At 41.1% G+C, this 26,597-nt stretch overlaps 2 protein-coding genes across 2 annotated transcripts in view; one reads left to right on the top strand and one right to left on the bottom strand.

The window, feature by feature from the left end:
• Positions 1 to 26,597, bottom strand: part of UBAC2 (UBA domain containing 2) — a 149,145-nt gene that overhangs the window by 112,440 nt on the left and 10,108 nt on the right. Inside the window, exons 2-4 of the mRNA XM_034758219.1 lie at positions 14,145 to 14,272; positions 11,489 to 11,608; positions 10,743 to 10,849 (exon numbers count right to left, since the gene is read on the bottom strand). Of these exons, the coding sequence (XP_034614110.1) occupies positions 10,743 to 10,849; positions 11,489 to 11,608; positions 14,145 to 14,272 (355 nt within the window). The remainder of the gene's footprint in view (positions 1 to 10,742; positions 10,850 to 11,488; positions 11,609 to 14,144; positions 14,273 to 26,597) is intronic.
• On the top strand, positions 4,226 to 9,629 carry GPR18 (G protein-coupled receptor 18). Its single transcript, XM_034758220.1, has 2 exons — positions 4,226 to 4,348; positions 7,992 to 9,629. Exon 2 carries the CDS (start codon positions 8,019 to 8,021, stop codon positions 9,009 to 9,011), a length of 993 nt encoding a protein of 330 aa, XP_034614111.1. The 5' UTR covers positions 4,226 to 4,348; positions 7,992 to 8,018; the 3' UTR covers positions 9,012 to 9,629.

A 26,597-nucleotide genomic window follows, 5' to 3' on the forward strand; every position in this document is an offset into this window, starting at 1 on the left:
GTGGAGTCCTGGGGGGCAGTTAGGGGCAGGGGTCCCAGGAGGGGGCAGTCAGGGGACAAGGCATGGGGGGGAGGGTTGGAGGTTCTGAGGGGGCAGAAAGTGGGAGGGAGTGGAAGGGGCAGGGGCGGGGCTAGGGCAGGACAGGGGTGGGGCTCCTCCCGTCCTCTTTTTTGATTGTTGAAATATGGTAACCCTACATAAAAGTTATTTATTGTGATAACTACACAAGGAGAGCCTAAACCAACATAACATACATTATTAAAGGTTAATACCTAAGGTAGAAAGGAAAACCAAGAGAGAGAAAGAAGGGGGATCTCACCCACTCCATGAGGCTTGAACTGGTCGGGGTTCCCAGGTGCTGGTCAGGGTCCTGAGTGCTGGTGACAGGCAGAGCCCCAGCACAATCAGTCAGGAGAAGACGGAGTCCCAGTGGAACTGATGCATAGTTTGGATCTAAGCATCAGGACACTTACTGGAGGGTGAGTAGGGATTTTTGTAAAGAAAATACAATGGTTCAAGGGAGAACACTAGATTTGTTTATAGGTAAACTGATGACTCAAGGGATTTCTTTAGGCTAGGCAATAGGAGCTGATCACTCTTGGCTATGGATAGTGTTCTCTTCCAGGGAGCTCACAATGCAACTAGGCTGCTTCAGTATTTTGGATATCAATCAAGGATTCATTACTAGAATTGGGTGTGGGCAGGCATAGGTTCATTAACATCTGGAGTAGAGATGCCCATGATGCAGTGTGTCCCTGCTTTTCTGGTCCCAGAGTTCAGTGCAGTTCTCTGTTCTCCATTCTGTATGCAAATTGAGATGTCTCCCTGTCCCATCTTTCATGCAGATGAGGCTAGGGGAGTTGTCTCTGTTCTTCATTCTGTATGCTAATGGAGATGTCTTAATCTTGTCACCCTTGTCAGGAGGGGTCTAGGTGTGTCTCCCAACGCCCTTCACTGCTCTCTGCAAGTTTTTTTCCTCTGACGGGTTTTGGTTTAAGCAGAGGCGGGGGGGGGGGGGCGGAGGTGTCTTTCATGAGTCAGGCTGGATACTGCATCCTGGTTCCCCACGAACACAGAGCTGACTGGTATCATTCCTTCCAGTGAGAATGACGGCATAAAGATGACCCACAACAAGACCATATTCTTCCCTTCCAGTAATTTCACAATCATGATGACAAGGGAAACAAGACTGAGTGGGGACCTGATAACAGTCTTCAAATATGTAAAGGGCTGTTTTAAGAAGACCGAGATCAACTATTCTCCATGTCCACTGAAGGTAAAACAGAAAATAGGCTTAATCTGCAGCAAGGGATATTGAGGTTAAATATTAGGAAAAACTTTCTCATTATAAGGATGGATAAGTACTGGAATAGGCTTCCAAGGGAAGTTGAGGATTCCCCATCACTGGATGTTTTTAAGAACAGGTTGAACAAACACCTGTCAGGGAAGGTCTAGGTATACCTAGTCCAGCCTCAAAGCAGAGGCTGGACTTGATGCCTTGCATTTCTATGATTCCATGAAACACATAATAATGGGCATTTATTTTAATAGGAGCTGGAAGTAGGGGTAGGCAGCCAAAGGATGCGCTTCTTCTCTTCTTGTTGACAAGACAGTGGACCAAAAGAAGGAACCAAAACCACGTAATTCCCACAACAGAAGCAGAACCTCTGGGGGCTAAAACATAGCCATCAACCCTCTCACTCTTAGCAAATCACCACATTTAGGGTACGTCTTCACTGCAAAGTTAACCTGGAAGATTGGCAACCTGATCTGAGCACCCACACTAGCCTAGCCCAAGTCTGAACAGCCACACCGCAAAGCCATACCAAAGTAACTGTGTCTTCACTGGTGCTGCACTCTCCTAGGGCTCACTAGGGTTTCTGGGGGCATATCCCATGGTGCCTGGTGCTGCAGTAAACTGAGCCACTCTGATTTTTTCCCAGAGAACTGTGGGAGAATTAGTCTGTCCTTCTGAGTACATGCGGGGAATTAAGGGAAGGCACTGGAGGACTATCAGCACTCGAGTCGTTTTGCCTGCATCCTCACTACAAAGTGGGCTGGTTACCAGCCCAAATTATAGCAGCACCTGGATTTTAGTTCCTATCTTAGGATGGGCCAGGAAGCCAAGTGGAAAGCACCACTAATCTCAAGTTAGAGGCTTGTGTGTGTCAACAGGACCCAGGTTAGAGAAAACACCCAGACATAGCTAATGTAGGCAACCTGAGCCAAGATGTCAGTCACTACCCTCCAACAAAGTCACCATCACAAGAGATGCCAATTAAATCCCATCCCTTTAACCTTCTCTTGGCACTGTAGCACAGAGGAAGACGATAACCTGAGACAAGGTCTCTACACCCTTCACTGGTAGTCCAATGAGACAACTACACGGCATCTTCAACGTCATCTCCTGTTCATCAGGAGAGAGAGCAAGGTCAGCCATTTTCCTCTAACATGAACAGCAACATGAGGGAGCTCACTGCACAGCATCCCTCCCATCGCGAACTAAACACACAGCTGTTTTCCATCCAGAGCCAGAATTAATTCTGTACTTGTTTTGCTAAGAAATGCATTCATTTTCCATTTGTTTATATGGTGTACTGTATGTTACTGCTCAAATAATAAAGTATTCTTTTGGGGGAAGGAGGTGCTCGGCACCCTGGATACTCTTTCCATGAGTTCTATATAGAATCCATAGTGGCATAATGAACGCCAGAGACCAAGAAAAAGCATTTCAGGGAACTTTCACTCAGTCTGAAGATATCACACAGGTGATTCACTCCACTGTAAGTGAACTCCGGTGTTTTAACACTGTTGGACTACAACACCAACCGCCACCTTGCAACCCTTAAAACACACTAGTTTCTTAAGATGTTTATGTTTTTAGGATTAAGCAGTGTCTTAAAAGATACAATTTTACAAGCAATCACCACAAAGTTATTTTTGAACAAAAGCTGCAGCATCCTGGGAAGCTGGGATGGGTTAGGTGTCTGGGGGGCTGGACTGGCTACAGTTTAATGCTTGTTTCATTTGGAATGACTTTGAAATTAGCACATGCGTAGCTCAAGATGAGTTCCTCTAAACTAGTTCCATACTAAATGGTTAAAGATATCTCACTCTCTGACTATAGAACCATGCACACTGATGTGAATGATGTAAATACCTATCCACTAAATTCAGACTGAGGCCAACAACCCATTTTCATAGAGAAGTGACAGGACTCTAGGTCTCTAATAAAATGCAGTGGTGCAAATTAGGACTTTTATTCCACTTCACTAAGGCCCAAATCCTGCAGGTCTGGCTTGGTCCTTACTTCTGAGAAATTCCCACTGACCTTATTAAGAGATTTGCTAGAGTAAAGACTGAGTAAGAAGTATAGATTTTTTCACTATATAAGCGTCACTGTAATACATACAATAATTGCCAAATAGCTAAAAATATACAAAAAATTTCCAAACAGATTTTATCTGGCCCTGATAAAGTAGTATAATTAACATGGGACATACTAAAGGGCTCATAACATTACATTTTAAATTTGATTTAAAAAAAAGATGTAATTTCTCTGGAAATACTGAGGTTTCCCTTCATGTGTCTTTTATTAAAAAAAAATTGATCCCCAGGAGTAAGAATAGTTTATAGTGGTTTTCTGGTAAGCACTCAGATGATTTATATTTTTTATTATTTTAGAAAGCTATTAAGATATTAAAGCACCATTACTTTGCCAACAAGAAAATATAGATATAGATACACAATAAGAAATGCATACAAGTGATTCAAGCTTTCTATTTCAAATGTAATGAGTTTCTTTCATTTTCAGGCTGACTACCAGTTCAAAACAATGCAAGTACAATGGGGATTTCCACAACAGGAGATTATGGTCTGTGCAAAATGTTAAAACTCTATTTATCAGAAACGTTCTTTTAACCAAAACTTAATTATTTCCCTTGTGCAAATAATGTATTCAATAAACATCAATTATCCAAATATTTTTGATATTCCCAAAACACTTCAGCCAAAGGGAGTATTATGTATTCTCTACAAAGAAACTGATTTGGAAGACAGAAATATTATAAAAGCATACCTGCTGAAAAATGTTAGAATTCTGCGAGCCAACAAACCTGGCAAGTTAAAGGACATGATCTGTCTACATACAAACTAACAAAAATATTTAAAATACATATAAACCAATACGAGAACCCAGAGCTGGCTTCATTACGTCATCATTTCCTGACTATACAGAAGCGTTTCTATTTTAGTAAGTTGAAGCTGTACAGACAGAAGCAATCTAAACCTTCTGCAGATCTGAGGGTACAAAACAAGCATCACTGAAGTAACTTTATAGTGCATAAAGGTAAGTAATGTTTGATCAATTATTTTCATGTTGAGCATAAAAGTAACTTAGATGTCAATATTTATTATTAAGATTGACTTCCTTCTTTAAAAATATGAATTATTCTACAACTAATAAAAGGAAGTTTAATTCCACTCCTAATAAGGAATTTAAATAACAGCTGCATTATATGACTGTAAATTCAAGCAAACAGATTTTGTTTTTTAACACATGCAGTCACATACATAGGATGTTTGCTCAGTATTTTAAAAATTAATTGAACCCTTCCCATAAGTAATAGCATCAACATTGATTTTTACCTAAGTAGTTTATATAGTAAAATTATTTGCATATATTGAATGGGCAAACATGCTGGACCTTGCTGATGACCATAAATACACCCAAACAGAAAATCTATGCGGACATTAGATGGAGGCAGAGAGATGGTAACAAAAGAAAATGTATACGTCAACAACCCCAAAATCTGAGCGATCATTCCAAAAGTAGTTTAGCTCTTTATAAAAAAAAACAAGTGTACTAGCTCTCAGTCAAAATCAGGAAGAACCAATTCTGTCTTTGTTCTGAATGTCCCATAAACAGCATTCAGGTGAGCTTATGATCTTTACTAGTTGCTCAGACACCCCCACAATTTAAAAATATATATATATAAAAATGAATGACAATACCTGTATGGATCAGCAACAGGAAAGTCTTTTCACAATACTCTAAAAACCTCCACTAATCATTAAATCGTATCAATCAGACATTTGGAAACCAGTGCCCCCTTTAAGACCTTTTGATAAATCCACTTATTCAATTTAAACAGCTAAATATTCCCATCACTAAATATAGTAATGGGGGCAAAATTCTCAGCTCAGATGCACACAATGAAGACCCACATATGCTGCTCTCTCATTGGTATTAATGGATATCCATGCATGCAGCAATGGTTTGATTTCAGTCATAGTTGCATTTATTTATACATCAAACCTCCCCATCCCCCCCCCCCCCATCCCCAATATACCTAGGTATTTTTTACCTGTGTAGCATCTACATGCCAGATTCCTGACACCCATTTTAAACCAAATAAGGTTGGGAATTAGGTCTTCAACACTTATTAAAAAAAAAATGGTGTAGGAGCTCAGAAGTAATACATTATATCACAAGCACTTAATCACTACAAAGAGAAATCTAAAACCCATAAAGAGAAAGAAGGAATGAAAAGTTTGAAGATACATACTGCCTAAAACAATGCCTAAAACAATGTTCTCTAGGTAGAAAAATGATGGTATTGGATATGGTGACAAATATAACTGTTGCTGGGAGTGTTTTGGGGGGTCAGTTCCATGTTTGTACATTTCCCATAATACTGATTCATAGTTATACTTATGGTATTTTATTAACAAAATTTTTGTCATACTTTTTTTTGTAACTTCTTAGAAAAAATATCTTTATGAAAACATGATCAAAATTGAACTGATTGTTAGATAAGTTTTCATCACTATGCTGCACATTAACAGAATCCCACTTTTGGGATGTGGCCCATCCTTCCTTTAATGTGCCTCAATATCTTTTAATAATATTACTTTTAATTTGACCCATCCTCTGGGCTGACCACTTCAGAGGCATTTCTGAATCTCCCTCCAAATCTCCTTCCTTGTCACTATAATACACTCCATATTTTTTCCATTCCAAGTGTAATAGTCCATTTTACTTTATTGCCCTTATACTAACATTTTCACTTTAATGACTAAATCATCCTCAGAGAATCAGGAACATTTTGTATAAATGAGAAAACTTAATTCAGATCAAGAGTATAGGATTAGACATTTATGTGTACTAATGAAATAAACTACAGTTCCATTATATAGAACAGCAACAAAAAGTAAGAGATATAAAACCTCACATTTCAAGGCAGAAGTTAATCCTAACTGACAGAGATTAGGAAGAAATTTCCCATATAGACATCATGCCATTATTGTTCAATAGAGGGGTACTCTCCTCAAAAGCATCTGTAACTAGTCATTTAGCCCAGCCAGAATACTGGACTAAACAAACCACGGGTCTAATCTGGAAGCTCTGTATTAGTAAGTAAAGTAGATGGCAGACATTACAGTGAAAAGATAAAAAAAATACAGAGAGTAACAGTGAACTAAGTTACTCTTTAAATGCTTTCTTCACTTACAAGCCTAAAATGGAAAATGTCCTTTCCTCACTTACAAGCCTAAAATGTCCACTGACCTCATGGATATCGCATTCGCTGCTGCTTGGGAAAACCACGAGCAGTATCGCTCAGGAACTGGGAACTATTCAATTATTGCGGGTAAGGAGATCCCACCCACCTACCCACCTACCTACGGGAGGAATAAAGTAGCAGTGATCCCACCTCTCCCCTCCCACACAGAAGTGCCAGGAAGCTGGGTCAAGGGTCGAGTAAAAGAGAACTCTGCCATACACAAAGCAGCCAGGAGGCTGCAGGAACACATTCTTCTTTCCTTTTAGGAAGCTGGGGGAGGGGTACTGTAGCACAGGAACACCAAGAGGTTAAGGAAGTCACATAGTAGACCACTGCACCAAAGTAGGGTGGAGAAAGAGAGAAAGCTTCTTGTTCTCTTTCAGCAGCTGAGGTAGCAGGATGAAACTTCAGTTTTCAAAACACTTATGACAAAGAGGCTGATACAAAAAATGCCGACCCTTTGCCCAGCAGCTTCTCATAAGGACACTGTTGTGAAGTTTGCGTGGTTCATTCTCCACTGCGAATTTTTGTATTAAAATAAAAGTTATAAATGTAGTCCTCTCACTAGTATGTATCTGGCAAACATTTTTCAAACCCTGGATATGGATACTATACTTAGAGTCTAAGTAGCTATGAAGATACCTTTGTCTTCTTTTCATGCCTCTCATATGCAACACTGTACATATGTTCTATTGGGAACTATGCAGTTTGTGCCTAAGATTCACAACTGATATTTTTCCTTGTGTATAGGAACTACACTAAATTTCATGTTTAATTATTCTTTTTATTACTCAGTTTTGGTTATTTTCAATACAAATATACTATCAAGGAGTATATTCTTTAGAACAGGCTACTTACAAAATTTAAGGACAAGTAGAAGAGTTCTGTTTAATTTGCAACTATTTAAAACAGCAAACTTCGGATACTGTAAGCTCATTAGGGCAGGGACTGTCTTTTTGTTCTGTGTTTGTATAGCATGGGTTTGGTCTCCGGCTGGGACTGCTAGATGCTACAATAATACAAACAAACAAAAAGCCAAACATAACTACATTCAGAAATCCCGGACTTCACATTTTTTCATTATATTTAGGAAATCCTTTTACAAGACACATTTTTAATTCGTTATTTTAAAAAAAGCACCTATAATTATATTTTAATTATTAAATAACACATCGTGCCCTACAAGTTTGATACTACATATATGTAATATCTTTGGGGTAGACATTATGTCTATAGACAAAGTAAGCCTAGCATGTTTTGGGAGTTACAATAATGTCTTTTTATTTCTTGACTGCAATTATTTTTAAATGTGTTTTAAAAATAATTGTGGTCAAGAAATAAGAACTACCTGTTTTGCTTCTATACAAATATCCAACTCTAATTTTGATTGTAATTTCATTTCTCATTATTTACTTCATTTGTTTTTAGGGATCATGTTTTAAGAGGAGAAAAAAAATGAATAAACACAATCAAAGTCAAAACATTATGCCAGGAAACTTGCACCCAGAAGAGTACAGGATTGCATCACTTGTCTTTTATAGTTTTATATTCATAATTGGATTGCTAGTGAACATCACTGCACTATGGGTCTTCAGCTGCACCACCAAGAAAAGAACAACTATAACAGTCTATATGATGAATGTCGCATTCCTTGACTTAATTTTTATATTTTCCGTACCTTTTCGGATAACCTACTATGGAAAAGAAGCTTGGCCATTTGGAGATATATTCTGTCGGATTCTTGGTGCTTTCACTGTGTTTTATCCAAGCATTGCTCTGTGGCTGCTTGCTTTTATAAGTGTTGATAGATATATGGCCATTGTCCAGCCCAAACACGTCAAAGAACTTAGGAATACAAGGAAAGCTCTGCTAGCTTGCATTGGTATCTGGATAATGACCCTGGCATCGACGTCCCCTTTGCTATTTTTATATTCGGATCCAGATAAAACCTCAAATTTTACTACCTGCATGAAGATGCTTGATATCATCCATCTAAAGGAAGTCAATATGTTAAATTTTTCTCGTTTGATTTTTTTTTTCTTGATTCCCCTGTTTATCATGATTGGATGCTATCTAGTCATTATTTACCATTTTGTCCATGGCAGGACTTCCAAACTGAAACCCAAAGCTAAGGAAAGATCCATAAAAATTATAGTTACTCTGATTGTGCAAGTGCTTGTCTGCTTTGTGCCCTTCCACATCTGTTTTGCCTTCCTGATGCTGCAAGACGAAGACCAGAGTTACAATCCATGGGCAGCCTTTACCACCTTTCTCATGAATCTCAGTACATGCTTAGATGTTATTCTGTACTATATTGTTTCTAAACAATTTCAGGCTAGAGTCATCAGTGTCATGCTTTATCGCAACTATCTTCGAAGCGTGCGCAGGAAGAGTTTTCGATCTGGGAGTTTAAGGTCACTAAGTAATATAAACAGTGAAATGATATAAACAAAATCAGAAGATTCTTATAATGGGGCCAAGTGACTTTCACTGAAGTTTTGACATTTCAACTTGGTTGTATTACAGAATGCTCTGGAGTTGGCAATATTGGGACACATTAGATCTGTGGTAGCATAATTGTGGGACAAGTGGAATACCAAAGACTTAAAATATTAATGTTTCATCAATGTGTTTTACATTTTTCATAGTAAATCCAGGAGAACTAAGATATTTATGATCTACCATCTGGGTGAAGCAGGCAAATAAATATATTGTCCGTGATGTACTGCCTCTCAATCAAATGTAAATATTTCCCAGTGTAAAAAAGTCAATGTCCATGCTAGTGTATATATACTTTAAATAAAGCACATGCAGAATTTCAGTGTGACCACTAGTTAACACATCTGCTTATATATGATGCATTAAGATTTTATATTTCCATGCCAGATAGTATATGAAATCAAAGTATCTATTATATTCATAAGTTCAGCTTTTTCCAGGAGAACAAAAACATGAACTGAAGCTAAAGTTTAACTGATATTTACATTTGGTTTACATAAAATCTCTTTTATGTAGCAGTATTCTGACACCCTAAAACTAATGAAATTCTGTAATTATAAATAAAAAGTACACTGAATAGTAGAAGAGATAAATTATTCAAATTGTTAATTATTTCCTGTAAGTATAATATACAACATTACTAATGTCTGGAATACTCCAAAGCTTAAACAGATAGTATATACTTCGTTCCTGAATAATGGATTTAGTTTATACAGACATACAAATAATGTATGTCCCACCTCTAATCTTTCCGAATACTGACACACTACAAGACTCTTATAATAGCTAACCTTAGAAAGTCTAACAAAAACATTTTTTTAATTAGGCTAACTACAGTATAACTTTCCACATGCTTATGAGAATGTCTAATGTTTTTTCCATCAGATACACTAAGGATCAGAAACCGAAAGCCCTTACATTTGACATTAGAAAACAGTGTGTATAAAATCTTTTCTTAATACCAAAGACCATGCAGCATATGGAAACCCCTGACTATGTGAGGTTGACCACACTAAAGCATAAACCTAAATGCAAATACTCAGTTAGCCATCTAGTTTTCTATGTTCTTTTTATTCTACAAATCTCAAAAGCAGCTTATTTGAAACTGAGCTCCTGAAGAACCTTAATTTTTAAACACTTCACTCTTCAAATATGAAATGCAATACATACAGACACGATGTCCTATAAAACTCAGAGTTTTGAAATGTGAACTAATGAAGTACCTTCCAGTATGAAATGCATATAGTTTTGCATATTTTAAAAAGTGAGTTACAGTAACATTAGTTTTGTGCTTTCAGCAGGATAGTTAACACTTAAAAGAGTGTGAAATCAAAACATATATTCAGGAACACTGTACTGGGTAAAGCTTAAAAGATGCCAGCACTGCAAGGTAACTCCTTTCAGTTACTCCAAGACAGAGAAAAAGACAATGTTGTGGAACTGAAAGTCATCACAAAGTGGAAGTGTAATACTAAAAATATTTCAACTCTACTACAGGTCATATTTGGAAAGTAGTGTTATACAAATGAATATTCATGCCAAGAACATTTACATTTTATGTCAAAAAGGATATATTGCATTTAAAGGGTTACATTAGTAGGTTATTTTACTCAAATCTGTGCTAAGTAATCCCTTGAAATTGTATCTAAGACAAAGCCAAGCCCATTAAGAACTACTTACAATCCAGAAGGCAAACTACTGATGGTGATGCCAAATGCATATTGCATAACTTCTACAAGGAGAAGATCAAACAAAGCTGACAGCATCCAGGAGCCCAATAAAAAGGACTGAAAAGGAAAAAACAAAAACAGATAGGTCCCAAACATGAATTAATTAATTTAACTGGAGCTACCGGTAGTTAATTCTATAAGAATAAACATATGAATGATATAAATCTCTGAGGCAGAAACTCTAATGTTTAAAGTTGAAAAAGTCCATTTTAATAGTTCAATTAAGCTCAAGTTTATTTCCTTGGACATTACAGTACAATTTTACAACATAAGTTTACCAGCCCAGTCTTTCTCATCTTAAAGAACTATAAAGAATTGGATTGTTCAATAAAATTCACTTTCATGGACCACATAAAACTTGCTGTAGCCTACCAACATTTTTTCTTTTGGCTTGAGACATTACTTATTAAATGAAAAAAGCTAAAAATGTTCTTTGATTATTCAATTGTGATTTATGGGTAAAAATACCAATTAAAAATACATTTTGATTAATGGAAATAAAACCTCAATTAAGAATAAACCTTAACATAATCTTTAAAATCAAACATGCCATTTAAAAAAATTGGTTAGCATACATGATATGAAACAAAGTATTTATCCAAAAAGACTACAACAATGTAAATATCTGACAATATTGTGAGACCAGAGGTTTTAGCAATTGTTTTGGGTATTGAAAATGATAGACGTGACACTTACTGAAAATTTTCGGCTGCCATATCTTCTTTCAAATATCCTAAAGTTATAAATGAGCAAACTACTGCAGAATGTATCTTTCAGATCAAGACATACTGTTCTCCCAAATACAAGTCTCCAAATCTAGAATATAAAAGCACCAAGATATTTAATTCTCTCCCATCCTTCACAGAAATTCTTCAGGGGATGTGTGTTCAGGTTTAACATAATACAAAAGAGGAGGAAACATTTAGTGACAATATTCAGAGTAAATAGAGTGGTCCACATATATCTGTAATCATTTTTCTAAAGTGATTAGTAGATATTAGAAAGTTTGTTTAAAAAAATAAAACATTTCCAAGTAAGATTTTCTTTTTTAAACTATCTTACCATTCAAATCAAATCAATTCATCTTCAATAGTTCACATTTACAAATACTAATATACCGTGCTTTCCACGGATACTTGCATATAGTAGCACTGATAACAGAAAAAGATGGTTCCCTTCAACAGGGAACTGCTACCATTAACCATTTTTCAGCAGCATAAAGAAGATCAAGTGATTTTAGGACTCCCTTTAAGATGAACTGCAGAGCAAAAGTTAAACAAAATATGGGTTTGCCCTTACTGTTCTTTATAATGTAAAAAACTTTTTCTCCAATTTTTTATTCTGCTTGATTCCTATATTTGAACTATCAGAAACATCAGGTCCTCATTTCCCTCTTTTTACATAGGACCTTAATGAGATATTTGGAAGACCTGAATAGTATTACATGAAGCTGTAATCTGAGCTGCTGGGATGAAGCTCTCCCTTCCCTCAAGAGGCCATGTCTATAATTCAGGGACTATAGCAGCATATCTATGGCATAGCATAAATGCAACCAACAACGATGGAAGAGTGGTTTCCATTGCTGTAGAAACTTTACCTCCCCAAGTTCTTTCATCAACCTAGTTGCATTTAAACTGAGGGTTATGTTGGTATAGCTATGGCTATGTGGATTTCTCTAACCCCTGACCGCTGTAGCTATGTCAACATAAATTTTAAGTGCAGACCAGGCTGAAAACAGCAATGGCATAAGGAATCTTATCAGCTTCTCCTCCTGCCCAGAGTGGGATTTGGGGTAGCGGGGAAGGATAACTAAGTTATAATCTCATGTGAAACTACTGTTCAGGTCTCTCAAAACTCTTTGGAAAACCTCCGGTGGGGGGGGGGGGGGGAGAACAGGACAGTGACAACCTAGTATTTTTAACTTAAAAAACAATCAGAAAATACTGGGACTAAACAAAAACAAACAAAAGTCCTTTGAGACAGTTTTTATGTAGCATAAAGAACCAGTCAAGAGCACTGGTTTTGGGGGCTTTTCAGTTTACCTTTTAGGGTCTGAAGACTAACACATTTGGGGAAGATAGTAAGAGTCACTTATTAGGTCTTTTCTGCTGAACAATGGTATGCAGCCTCCAAAAATGAAGAGCACTTTACAGTAATGTTATTTAAAATACAGAATATTGTATTGAAGATTAATATTGATACTAGAAGGCTCTTTAATTAAGCAGACAAAGACATCACAAGATTCAATTCCTGGAAGCTGAAGGCAACCAAGTTCAAACTGGAAATAAGTTGCAATTTTTTTACTGTGAGGGTAATTAGCCAATGGAGCAGACTACTCAGGTACATGGCAAATTCTTCCTTATTTGGAATCTTTACAATGAGATTTTGTGTCTTTCTAAAAATGATGCTCAAGTTATTGGGCTAGATGCACGAATCTCTGGGTGAAAATCTATGTCCTGTGTTATGCAGATCAGGCGAGATGATTATAATACTCCCTTCCACCACAAAATAAATTTATGAACACAACAAAATTATTCCTATTCACATCAAAAAATCATATACTATTAAATGTGCTTGTCCATGTCTACACTAGCAAGCTTACAGTGGCACAGATGTACCAATGCAGCGGCACTTTTGTAAGATCTCTCATGTAGCCGGTCTATGCTGACAGGAGAGAGCTCTTCTGTCGACATAATAAAACCCTCTCAATGAGCGGCAGTAGTATGTTGGCGGGAGAAGCTCTCCTGGAAACATAGTGTTGTGCACACTACCCCTTATGCCAGCAAAAATTATGTTGCTCGGAGGGCGAGAGGGGGTTCACGCCCCTGAGTGACACAAATTTTGCCGACATAAGTGGTAGCGTTAGACATGGCCATAATTTATGCTCAAGTTATACAAGGCTCACACTTCTCCTCTGTTGAAAGACAGATGATGAAATAATATCAGCGTCCCAGCAGAAGGAAATGAGAACTACTCTGATGGTTTGTTTTAGCAGAAGTGAAAAAAATCTCTCATGGGTGGTGATACGGCCTAAATGGGAGTAGTGATGGTAACAGATTGGTGATTTAAGGGCTTGCCTACATAGGAAGTTAGCACAGCAGCTAACTAACTAGCCAGGTGGACACACTTATTCTGAACTAAAGTGCCTTTGTGCAGTTTAGCTAAACAATTGTGCTTTAAATTCACACCCTATCTTATTACAAACTAACTTCCAAAATAAACAAGCCCAGAGTCCAAGACAATGGGGGGTGGAGGGGAGAACTACAGGAGAAATACACTGGGGAATCAAGGAGGACAGAGTTAATATTTAGAAATCCCCTCCCCCCTTCTACATAAATGAATTAAAATTTACCTGAAAATCCTCTTTTACAGCTTGTAGGTTATATGTGAAGAACTTCTGATAATGTTGGAAGAGCAGAGTCAATAGAACCGACAGGGCACTTGGGACTAATAAAAGACTCTTTGACAGAGGTGCTTTATCTTTAAAAAAAAAAAAGAAGAAGAAGAACAAAAACCTCAGCGGGAGAGACCTCAGATTTAAAAAGCAACTTAATAAAACAAGTGAAAGGAGGCTGAAATAGCACTGGAATCAGCATGAAAATTCATAAGATGTCACAATAACCTATAATGACAAATATTGATGGGAAAAGGTACAAAAGGGAGACAGAAAGATTGTATTAGTCCAAACAAAAAGTCCTGCTGATATAATTCAAGGACTGTGTTAAGATCATGTTTAGTAAACAAGAAAAACGCGGAATGGGAAATAAATGAACCAAAACTGGTTTGTCGGAAACTGGGCCTAAATGGTGGCCAACATAATGAGGGGAAGGGCTATTACACCCATCATTCCTTTATGGGGTCATTAAAGAAAGAGACTTTGGGAGAAAATTTGGCTACTGGAGCGAGTTCACCATCATGGTTACCACCCTGGCCATTCTTAATCCTGGTCCTGAAAGATGTTCTGACTGAACCCAGACCAGAAAGAAGGACCATAATGATACCATCCCATCTACCAGCTCCAGCTCTACCCCAAACACTATGTGGGATGTGCAAGTTTCTCTCTCTTCCCCATATTCCATGTATCCTTTTCCTTCCTCACTTAATTTATTTTCTTTCCTCTCTCCTTTTGTCTTCTGATTAATAAGAATCTAGCTTAGCTGCCTAACACTGTATATTCTGAAAACCTATGGCCAGAAGAGGCAGCTAAAAGCAATGCCCTAAATAGCTTGATGCTGGAGTGAGTTTGTCATATCTCTGAATGGCTGAAAAGATCATGTCCTGTGCCTGCGTTTTTCCAGCAGTGAGGTTGCAAGTGAGAGTCACCACCAGGCAGAAGCTGCATTTTCTCTCTGCTGTTCTTTTCTCTCCCCTTTTGTACATGTTTGTCTTGATTTGTCTTCTAGGAAATGGGATCAGACTTTAACACCATCACCGCCAACAAAGGCTCCAGCCCAGCTCTGCTAATTTTCTCTTTTCCCCAAAAGGATGTCTTTATTAGCATCTTTAATACCATCCAAGAGATTGTTAAGCAAGGTTTTTTCCCCCCCTTCTAAATATTCTTGTCAGCTAAAGGAAAAGGGAACAAGGGATGTTGTTAAAATGAAAGTCTTATTTAATATTTTACATGTCCAATGCTTTAACTGTTTTTCCTTCTTTTCTGTATCTTTATTAAAGTGTTTAAAAGATTTCTAATGGTCTGTTTGCTATGGTTCTAAGCAAGTTGAGTTTTCTGTATACCAAACCCCACACCTTGTTTAACACTGGACAATGACAGGATCTTTTTAACACCTTTGACTCTTTGGGCCTATATATTCCAATTAAATTAATACTACAATGGTTACTTGCCACTTGTACTTTTACTAATCTCTCCCCGAATTAGTAATTTGAAGATTATTAAACCACTGTGCCAATGTGTCTACAACAATCCCATTCTATGTATTTATCTGCCTAACAAGCAATATGAAACACATCTTCCTATCTTACCATGTACAATCCACAACAAGTAGGACAGACATTTTGTTGTTGTTTGAAGCAGATAGAGTGTTTTATTTTTGCACTGTACCATGGTTTACAGAAATTACATAAAATATTTCATTTAAATAAAAAATCCCATTATAAATGCTTTAAAAAGGGAATTGATACTATAATTACCCAAAAACATCATAACACAGAATTAAGGTTGCCCAGTAGTGCCTCATGCCTTTCCAGAACGGAGAGTGGCTGACCTTTTGAAAATTAGCAAAAGACTTAAAGTACCCCCACAACACAAACTTAATTCTGGCTACCATAAACTGGCAATAGCCACTGGGTTAAATAAGGGTGATGCACAGGTTAAGCTACCAAGAGAAGTGGTGGAAGCAACTGCATTAAATTAAAAAGACAAAAGGTTGGAGGCAGTACAGACGAGAGTTTTTCAAAACCTGGCAGGTGTAAAATGGAATGATTTTTAAAACAAACCAAGAAGTTAAAAGGACAGTAGGATGTGAAATCAGAGTACAGGACTGGCTATAAGTCTAAAAGATTATGATGATGCAGAGACTGTTGAAAACAACAGGTGATGGAATAATCACAACGAAAATAATGCAAACATAACCAAGATCAGTCTGACCTACTACACTGCAGGACATCATACACAGGGACACAACCAGGCTGGGTTTAATGAAGGAACAAGCCATGGACAGGAATGAATGGCGACACTGTACTACTCTGTATCTGCAAAGATGATCTGCGATGAAAGAGAGCGAGCGAGTCAGCGAGTGAGCGCAGAGGTTCACAAGAGTAAAGGGACGATAAGATATAGCAAGTCTGAGGAGGTTTGTGTGGAGTGGGCACAGTGTTTGAGTGTAGGCAGCTCCTGTTTGTTACGCCTGACCTAAACTCAAGTTTTGCTCAAGCAAAGAGGTGTTGTTCAACTTTATCCTACAGTGCTCACATGTTCCAGTCTCTGAGTGTTCTGTAGCATCTGCAACAGTACATTGCTAATATGTGATTAGGACAAAATTAAGGATGCACTGTGGCGTGTACTGCAACTTTTCATTTTCTGGTTTTCAGAGGTTTAAGTTTAGCCCTCTCCACATTCTGGAAGGACAAGAGGTGCCACCAGGCAACCTTAACTCTGTGTTAATGAAGGTTTGGGGCATTTAATTTCCTTGATTTAAAAAAAAAAAAAAAAAGTTTCTCAGCATCTTCCCACATACTACAGTCCAGCTCTCCCCCTCCACTGCCTCTGGCTCCTCAGCAAGGATTACCCCACCCACAGAATGCACTGGCTACATGGCCATCTCTTCCGTGCCTTTGCATCATCTCCTTGTCTCCCATTTCTCTGTATGTCCACCACACACTAGTTCTTCCCCCTCAACCATCCTCCCCAGGAAGAGGCAGGCAACAGCACAGGGCATGCAGGTTGAAGAGCTGTGGGGAGGATTCAAGAACAGCACAAGGATTAGCATGAAGTCAGTGGGGACATTTTTGGTGGGCAGGGGACAGACATGGAGAGGCGTGGATGTGGGGACTTTTGGGGGACAGAGGTGAACCTGACCAACTCCTACTGCACAACTCAGACCCCCTCCTACTCACCGCAGATTCCACTGCTCTGACCCCTCATGTATTATCTTCAACTGCTCAGACTCTCCTAGCACTACCTCGACTCCTCTAATATTCCCTTCATCATGCCATTGATCGGACCACCCCCACCCCACTTAGAACCCTCCATACACACCACCAACTCCACGCTCCTACTTGACCCTACCTGCCCCTGGTAAATTTAGAGGGGTCTTGGGGTTGTGAGGAGGGCATCTACCAGCTAGAGGGAGGAAGGAACAGGAGAGTGGAGCATTGTCTCTCGTCCAGATCAGGGCCTAGTGTCCGGAACAGGTCTGTACACATCCATTTGAGACAAAAGAGGCTCACAGAGGTGTGAAGGGAACATTCAGTGAGCTATTCTCAGCTAAATGAGAACACATGATGGAGATGGATACAGCCTGAAACAATAACTCTGAGACATCTGAGTCTCCCATTCATCTCAGTGGGCATTGTCATTCCCCTTCCATTGGGCTTTTAGTATCCTGTCTCACACATGCAGGGCAGCTGGAAGGGCTCAAACTATCCCTACAGAAGGGCAGGGCCAAATCTCAGTTCACACACAGGGGGTAAAGATCCCCCAGATCTTGGTTCATACATGTAGGATCTCTGCCCTTCCCAGGGCTGGGGGTCGCTGCTGCCCCATTCCCCTCTACCATTACCCTTTACGTGAGGCACATCCTTCTCCGATCCCCAACCGCTGCCCTGAGAGATGGGGCTGTGAATGGGAGGAATCTCGCACCCACTGTCAGGCCCAGCCAGGACAAGGGGAATGAGGCAGAGAAGGTGTGGGGGAGAAAGACTTCAAATGGAAGGAATGACATGGCCCCTATTAAATTACTAAATAAGAGAGGGGGGAGAAAGAATATACCAATATATCCTGAAAAATGTCTAGTATGCACCAAGATGGATCCACTGTGAGAATGCCCCAAGCTACAACACCTGCTGCACACTAGAAAGGTGCATATCTAGAAAGAGAGCATGGTGATGAGTGGGGAAGACGATAGTACAGACCAGTGGTTCTCAACCGGGGGTCCAAACCCCTGGGGGTCTGCGAGCCCTTTCAAAGGGGCTGCGGGTCCCTGCGGCTGAACCCTGGATCCCTGGCATCGCCCTCCCCTCCCGCATGGGGCTGAAGCCGGGAGGCGCAGGGCTGAAGCCCCGATCCCCAGTCTCCCCACATGGGGCTCAACCCGGGAGGCATAAGGCTGAAGCCTCGATCCCCAGTGCCCTCGCGGGGCTGAAACTGGGAGGTGCGGGGCTGAATCTCAGAGCCCCAAGCCCTGGTGCTCTCTGTGGGGAAGAAGCTCTGAGCCCATGGACAGAGTTGGGGACATGGAGGGCATCCCCCCCAAAACTGCAGCGCAAGTGCAGAGCAGTCCAGGGGCAGCTCCATACCTCCCTGCCCCCTGGCCAGGTTGGAGGCGGGAAGCCTGAGCCGGACAGTGTGGGGCAGCTGCTGCTCTGGCTGGTGCCAGGGAGCAGGCAGCAGCAGTGTTCCCTCCTCTCCTGCTGGTGCCCCAGGTTGAAGCTGCTCTTCAGTTCCCAGCCCCCTTTGCTCCCGCAGAGGCAGCTGGTAAGAGCGCCCCAGGTGGGGAGACCCAGCTCCGTGGCTGACAGACCCCTCTGGGAACAGGGACCACAGGGGAATCCTCCCAGCACACAGCCCCTAAAGCCCCTCTCCCTACACTCTGTGCTACCCCCATGCCTGCACACAGCTTCTAGCTACCTGACTCCCTGCACCCTGAGCTACCCTCCTGCCCGCACACAGCCCCTAGCTACCTCCTCCCTGTACCCTAAGCTGTTTTCAAACTTTTTGAGCTAAGCTCCCCACCTTTGAGTTATAATTTTTGATTGTGTGCCCTCCCCCCAACCCAGACAGTCTGGGTGGCCTTCTGAGTTGAGTCACGGGGTGGAGGTGGCACTCCCTCTCTGGACCCCACCATATGGAGGTGGCTCGAGACCCACTGGCCCCAGCCCCCCCAAAATAGAAGTTAAATTATGCCTTTGCCCTAGGCCCCTGCCACCAAAGGCCCCCGCACCGGGCCATGGAGTTTTTATAGTATGTCATGGGGGGCCTCGGAGAGAAGAAGGTTGAGAACCCCTGGTACAGATGATCTCCTTCCTCTGCACAGGTAGCACACATGGAGGAAAAAAAATGTACATTAAGCACATAAATCCAGAATAGTTCTAAAATGAACCTCAAGGAAAGGAAGAACCCCAAATTATATGCAATCTGTTCCACTGTACTGCATATATGTGACTACTATCAAGAGCATGGTTCTTCCTATATCCTTTAGTCATGAACTTCATACATAGCCTTTGAGTGTCAGCCAGTCGATGATATCATTAAGTGTTGTTGCATGTTACTTATGTTGGCTAGAGGTGAAACCTGATACAGCTCCTCCTCCATTTGGCATCAGAGATTTAAGAGAGAGCTTATATATAATTCATTCTATCAATATTAATTCTACTTTATTACAAATATGACTTCTTAACTTACTAACACTGATCTTTCATACTAGCTTTTTTCATTACGAATTATCTTGTAGTGGCCACTTTTGGAAAAAGGACAGTGTTTCTCTTTTCCTGCCAATCATTTTAATTTGAGAAGAGAGAAGGAAAAGAGAGAAAACATCATGCAAAAGAACATAGTGAAACAGATTTTATGTCACAGGGAGACACAAACAATATCTTATTCTTAAAAATACGTTGTAATGTGAAACAGAAAGCTAGGCAAAAGCAAGGATCAAACATGAACAACAACAATTAGTCAAAATGGAAGACATTCCTTAACCATTACCTAAAAACACCCACCTATCATTTTGATACCAGTGAGCTAATCTTTAACAATGAATACTTAGATTACTTTATGAGTTTAAAAACATTAGAAAAGTTCTCAAAACCCTGTAACAATTTACGGTTAAGTTGATGTTACCAAACATCTAGGTAACAACTGATAGATAGCTGGCTGGACAGTAGTTAAAGGTGGTCTCCCATTGTGATTTATATTTTCCTGTAATGATTTGATATTTGTCTTTGAATTTCAATAATTTTGTGAGTTTAAAGCAAATTTTAACACCTTTTCACAGTTCAATGTAATATGTAGTGCAGAAAGGAACTAAAAACTGTCAAGAAAGAAGTTTCCATAATGGCAAACTATTTTTATAATGAAGTTAATGCACATTAAGTATTTTACTATCAAATGACTATGCCCTTGAATGTGCCACAAAAGTAACTTTCAGAATGTGTTTATTATCTGCATGAAGTGTAGCTAAATATTTTTACTAATGCTCTCCATTTAGGTTTCACTTCAGACTTTTCAAACCTTACCATAGAGGAAACAAGCATTTAGTTATTTTTATAGATGTCACAAACTGAAAAAACCACAGTAGCAACTAACCCGTAAATGTGACAGGCACCCACAGGGAAAGTCACATGAATAACAGTAACCTCAGCTCTCTGTAAAGTCCTCAAAATGTCATCATTGCCTGGTCCAAGTAAACTATTGAGAAAGACAAACACTTCTAGATTAACCATTTTACAAGTTTACTGAAAATGTTAGAGAACCAGCCGGACAGTGGCAGTATATATTGCCCTGCCATTTAGCAGCATGTGGGTTTATAACCAAATATCCTTGTCAAAGGGCAGGCCTGACTGGAATGCCTTTGAGTGGCAGACCATGCCATGACAAGCATGCCTACCTCAGTTTCCCTCCTTCAGAGTCCCCAGAAATAGTGCAGGGTCCTCCCAAGTACAAATATTGCCCTTGTAGGGTTCATTTATTATGAAGTCCCATGCACATATATCATAACAAAAGTCCCACAATCATAGTCCAGATTTCCACCAGCATATTCCAAACAGTACATGCAACATACAGCCCCAGCATTCCTCACAACACCCCACTCTCTAGTGTAGCTCTCCTCTGTCCTTGCACTAGGAGAGCTACCACAGCCCTTCCAACTGGAGTGCAACCATCTTCCCAGCAGGAAACCCCACAGCCTCTCTACTGGGAGATCATCCTTGCCAAGGAAGCATCCCTCACTCACCACTATTCCTCTGGGTCCTACACTCCAGCCCTGGACTGATAGCAAGTAAGCGCCACTGTTGTTCCACTGTCTTCAGCCCTCTCTGGCCCTTGGCTCCAGCTCTCTAGTTTACAGAGCTAGCCTGCATCTCCTTTTACTACTGTTTCTGCCTTCAACCCTCTCCAGCTCTCTGGCATGGGGATGCCAGCCAGCAAATGGCTCTTGCTGTTCTGCCTTCAGCCTTCTCCCAGGTCCCAAAAATATAGTCTTCTAGTCAATTCCTCCCTCTTACCAGGGAAGGCCTGCAGAGAGCTTTCTGCACTTGGCAGCTTATCCCACAGACCTGCTCTAGTCTTCTGACTGACTCAGCAGGACACTCTCTCACTGGACCTCTCCCCAAACTTTTATAGCCCCTCAGTGCTGCCCTGCCTTAACTGGCCAAATGTGAGCACCTGTCCTGGCATAGGGTAGTTGGACCTACTTCCTTTACTGGGAGCAGACCACCTGTGAAGGTTTTAACGATGACTGTTTAGGGGAAATTGGTGAAACAACAGTCTCAGGCCTGGCCTACAATACAAAGTGAAGTCGATGTAAGTCGCCTGGCATTGACCTATTTGTACATGTCTACACTTTAATTTGTCTCTGGCCAACGTAAGTGCCACGTTACAGCAATATAATAAAACCACCTCCCCAAACGGTGTAAAGCCATGACTGACCTACTTAGCTTGATGTAGTGTGAGTGTAGACATTGCATGACCTGTGTCGACCCTAGCGGTCTTCAACATCTATCCCACAATGCCTCATTCCCTGTTGTTGGTGTCACTAGGCATAACCCTAGGTAACTCGGGAGGGTGGAAGACCATGAGTGTTGATGAAGCCTTCCTGCACTAGGCCTAAATGAACCAAAGTTCCTCCATGTTTAACTCTAATTGACCTCAAAAGCCAGGGGCAGAAATTGGAATGTGTAACAGGCAGTTATCAATTGCAACCCCACTCATACTGGTACCAAGCGGTAACAATGAGGCCTGGCTGAATGGGAGATAATAAATCAAAGGGAAACAGGACCAGATAACGGTTTAGAGAAGTGGTACTAACGAGCTAGATTTGTAGCCGCCAAAACGATTTAACTGCTTAAATGTATAAACGTGGTTTTTGTAGAAGAAGGGAGGGGGAATCGAGAGGGGGGAAGAGAGAAGGGAGGGGAAATGGGGGGGGAGAAGGCGGGGAAGAGGGAGGAACTTAGCTGTGAAATGAAAGAGAAAAACTGCTTATGGTGGTGTGCTTGATCTGAGACATGCCAGTCTCCTTGCACCGCTTTGAGATCTCAAATAAACTTTGTTTGCTTCTCCACCCTGGTGCATTCATTGGCGCGAAGCAAACCGGGCAACGAACCCCGCTGTTGCTGTCCTCAGGCCCTCTGTGCCGGCAACACTGTGACAGACTTCTCTGGACACAATTTTAAACTCTATTGCCCTGGAGTCACAGAGGCCAGAAGCCACCCCACACCTTGAAAACCCCAAGTGTTTTTGCAACCTTTTCTTGACTGCCTACCTCAGCAAGCACACCTAGCAGCTCATTTATGTTGTGTGCACCTACTCAACTGACTATACTGCCTCCACACACTCAGAGAGGAACCCCATGTTCTCCTGCCTGGAGTAGATGGGAAATACTGACTTTCCTGGACCTGTGGGGAGAAGAGGCTGTGCAGGCATAGCTACGGGCCAGCCGTAGAAATGTAGACATCTATGAGTAGATTGCCTGTATCTCCCATGCAAAGGAATACGACAGGAATCAGCAGCAGCAACGCTACGTGCAAGCGAAAAAACTTTGTGAGGAATAACACAAGGCCAGGAAACACAACAGATATGATGCTGCACCACAGACATGCCACTTTTACAACCGACTGCTTGCCATACTTGGTGGAGACCCCAACAATACCATACAGATTCTGGATACCTCAGAGGAACAGCATGACACCCCTGCCAGGAACAGCAAGAATAAGGAGGAAGGGGACAAAGAGGACGTGGCAGGGAACCCCAGTCATGCCATGAGCCAGTGCCTGTTCAAGACTCCGCCAAAGTCTAAACAGACCCATCACGCGAAGACACATAAAGGGGAAGGGAATTCCCATGTGACTGTAAATCCATGGGACAATGGTCTGTTTTTATCAGCAGCTTCTGGCATGGCATCTTTGACCTGTGATGCCACATGGTATGTTGTGGGAAGTAGTGAGCAGCGAACATGGAGTTCTCCAAAGACTGCAATGAGTGGAGAGTCTGGGACTTTTGATCCTGTACGTCAACCAGGGTCTGCAGCATTTGGAATTGCTGCCTAAGAAGAACCTTCATGTCCTCTTGTATTTTCTACTGCTTGTCCTGTTAGCACTGCCTTTTTCCTGTCCTCTGTTGTTCTCCACGCTGTCAGTCATATTGGCCCTTGTAGCCCTTGGTTCATCATCTGCTGCAGTACTGGCTTGCAGACCATGTCATTCCTAGTCCTCTTCTTTCTCCTCATCAGGGTCAGCTGTTCTGCGGGCATACATGGGACACCCCCACTGCCCCCACCACTCCACGCCAGGGGACAGCAAGGAAAACCACAGCTTCACATACACAGACCTATGAGAACCACGATTGAGAAAACAAACGTAGTCCGTTGTGGCTACACATACGCCAAACAGACATAAACCCTTACTTTCTAATTTTAAAATTTTCACTGTTAAGTTATGCTAAAAATTTGTATAACATTGCATGTGGGGGTTTTTGCACATGGATTTTCTACACTGTTTTTCTGTACTCCAAGTTCTATTTTGGGGATAATCAAATTATCTTTATTAGTTCACAACAAATATTGCAGAATGCAGAGTGATTGTCAAGGCAAACAGCTAAATGCACACCAAGCACCACAGAATTCATAGTTTCATGAAAACACTCAGCCATATTTATAAATGTACAGCAAGCACCACACAATTCATAGAAATGCCCAAAGCTCCAGGCCCAACAGAACAGATACCAGCAGACAAAGCCTCACAAATATATATTGTAGATTGCCCCAGACAAACAAATCCATCAAAGCAGCAGAGAACATTACTGTGGTTGACTGTTAAAAATGCTCTTTCAAAGCCTGTCTCAACCACATAGCTCCATGTTGGGCTCGTGTAACAGCACTAGTGTCTGGCTGTTCAAAGTCACACAGCTGCTCAACCTCCAGTCTGGTGGCAGCTTTTCCCCCTTTGCCTCAGATATTATGCAGGACACAACAGGCAGCTATAATCACTGGGCTGTTCTTCTCAGTGAAATCCAGTCTAGTCAGTAAGCACTGCCAGTGTCCCTTCAGCGTACCAAAAGCACATTCAACTGTCATTCTGCACCTGCTGAGACAGTAGTTGAATCTTTCTTTGCGGCTGTCGAGGTAGCCAGTATCCAGCTTCATGAGCCAGGGGAACAAGTGATACGCCTGATGCCTCAGAATCACTATTGGCATTTCAGTATTGCCAATGCAAATCTGCTGGTCAGGAAAGAATGTCTCTGCTTGCAGCTTTCCGAACGTCTTCCCTGATCAGCCCACATTGTTATCAGTTAAGCGTCCCCAGTGATCCACCAATGCTTGCATAACCATAGAACAGTAGCCCTCTGTGGCAAGGTGGGCTAATGCCAAAATAAGGATGTGTGTGCCATCTATCGCCCCACCGCAGTTCAGGAACCCCATGTGACGGGTTGGATCACAGAAACCCCCTGGGAGCTGCCACCTGATGTGCCCAGACTACTTCTGCCCCTGCTTTCCTGCCCCATCAGTTTAGGACTTCAGTTCCTTGCCTGGATTGAGCCAGGCTCGCTAGCCTGCTGCAAACCCAGACTCAGGTCTGAATCACGTCCCCTAACCGCTGCAGGTTTACCTGAAAGCAGCTAACAGAAGTGTTCTTGTCTTTAACACTCAGATGCCCAACTCCCAATGGGGTCTAAACCCAAATAAATCCATTTTACCCTGTATAAAGCTTATACGGGGTAAACTCATAAATTGTTTGCCCTCTGTAACACTGATAGAGAGATACGCACAGCTGTTTGCCCATCCAGGTATTAACACATACTCTGAGTTAATTAATAAGTATAAAGTGATTTTATTAAATACAGAAAGTAGGATTTAAGTGGTTCCAAGTAGTAACAGACAGAACAAAGCAAGTCACCAAGCAAAATAAACTAAAACACGCAAATCTATGTCTAATCAAACTGAATACAGATAAAATCCTCACCAGTTCCAGAAGGCTCCCTTTTACAGACTAATCTCTTTTTAGCCTGGGTTCAGCAATCACTCACACCCCCTGTAGTTACTGTCCTTTGTTCCAGTTTCTTCCAAGTATCCTGGGGGGCGGAGAGGGTCTCTCTTTAGCCAGCTGAAGACAAAATGGAGGGGTCTCCCACGGGTTTAAATAGACTTTCTCTTGTGGATGGAGATCCCCTCCCCTCTCCTATGCAAAGTCCAGCTCCAAGATGGAGCTTTGGAGTCACCTGAGCAAGTCACATGTCCATGCATGACTGAGTTCCTTACCAGCCAACCCACATTCCTGGGAAAGCCCAGATGTGTATTGGTGTCTCCAAGTTCATTGTTGGCTTAAGTGTTTCCAGACTGGGCACTTACTGAGAATAGTCTTTTCTCAGGAAGCTGACCAACTGCTTCACTACAGCCTACTTAGAATCAAACAAGTATGCAGCCAAGATTCATAACTTTGAATACAAAAATGATGCATGCATGCATACAAATAGGATTAATAGATTCAGTAGATCATAACCTTTACAGAGATATGTTACATGACATATACACATTCTAGTTATGTTATATATATACAAATATATGCATATTTCCATAAAGCCTTATGGGAGGTACCGTCACACCCCACTCCTGCAAATCCATCCATTATATCCTGCACACTGCCGAGATTCACAGTCCTGCATAGCGAGAGACGATTAGCAGCCCTACACACTTCTATGTCAGCAGCCCCCAGTGTAGATTTTCCAACTCCAAAATTATTTCTCAGAGTGGTAGCAACGTGGCATTGCATGCTTCCAGACTGCTATCGCCACTTGCCTCTCCACAGTCGGTGCAGCTCTCATTCTGATGTCCCTGCACTGGAGGGCTGGGGCAAGCTTGTCACACAGATTAAGGAATGTGGCCTTTCGCATCTGAAAGTTCTGAAGCCACTACTT

Source organism: Trachemys scripta, chromosome 1 (genome assembly GCF_013100865.1).
Source record: "Trachemys scripta elegans isolate TJP31775 chromosome 1, CAS_Tse_1.0, whole genome shotgun sequence".
In the NCBI taxonomy this organism is placed as follows: domain Eukaryota; kingdom Metazoa; phylum Chordata; order Testudines; family Emydidae; genus Trachemys; species Trachemys scripta.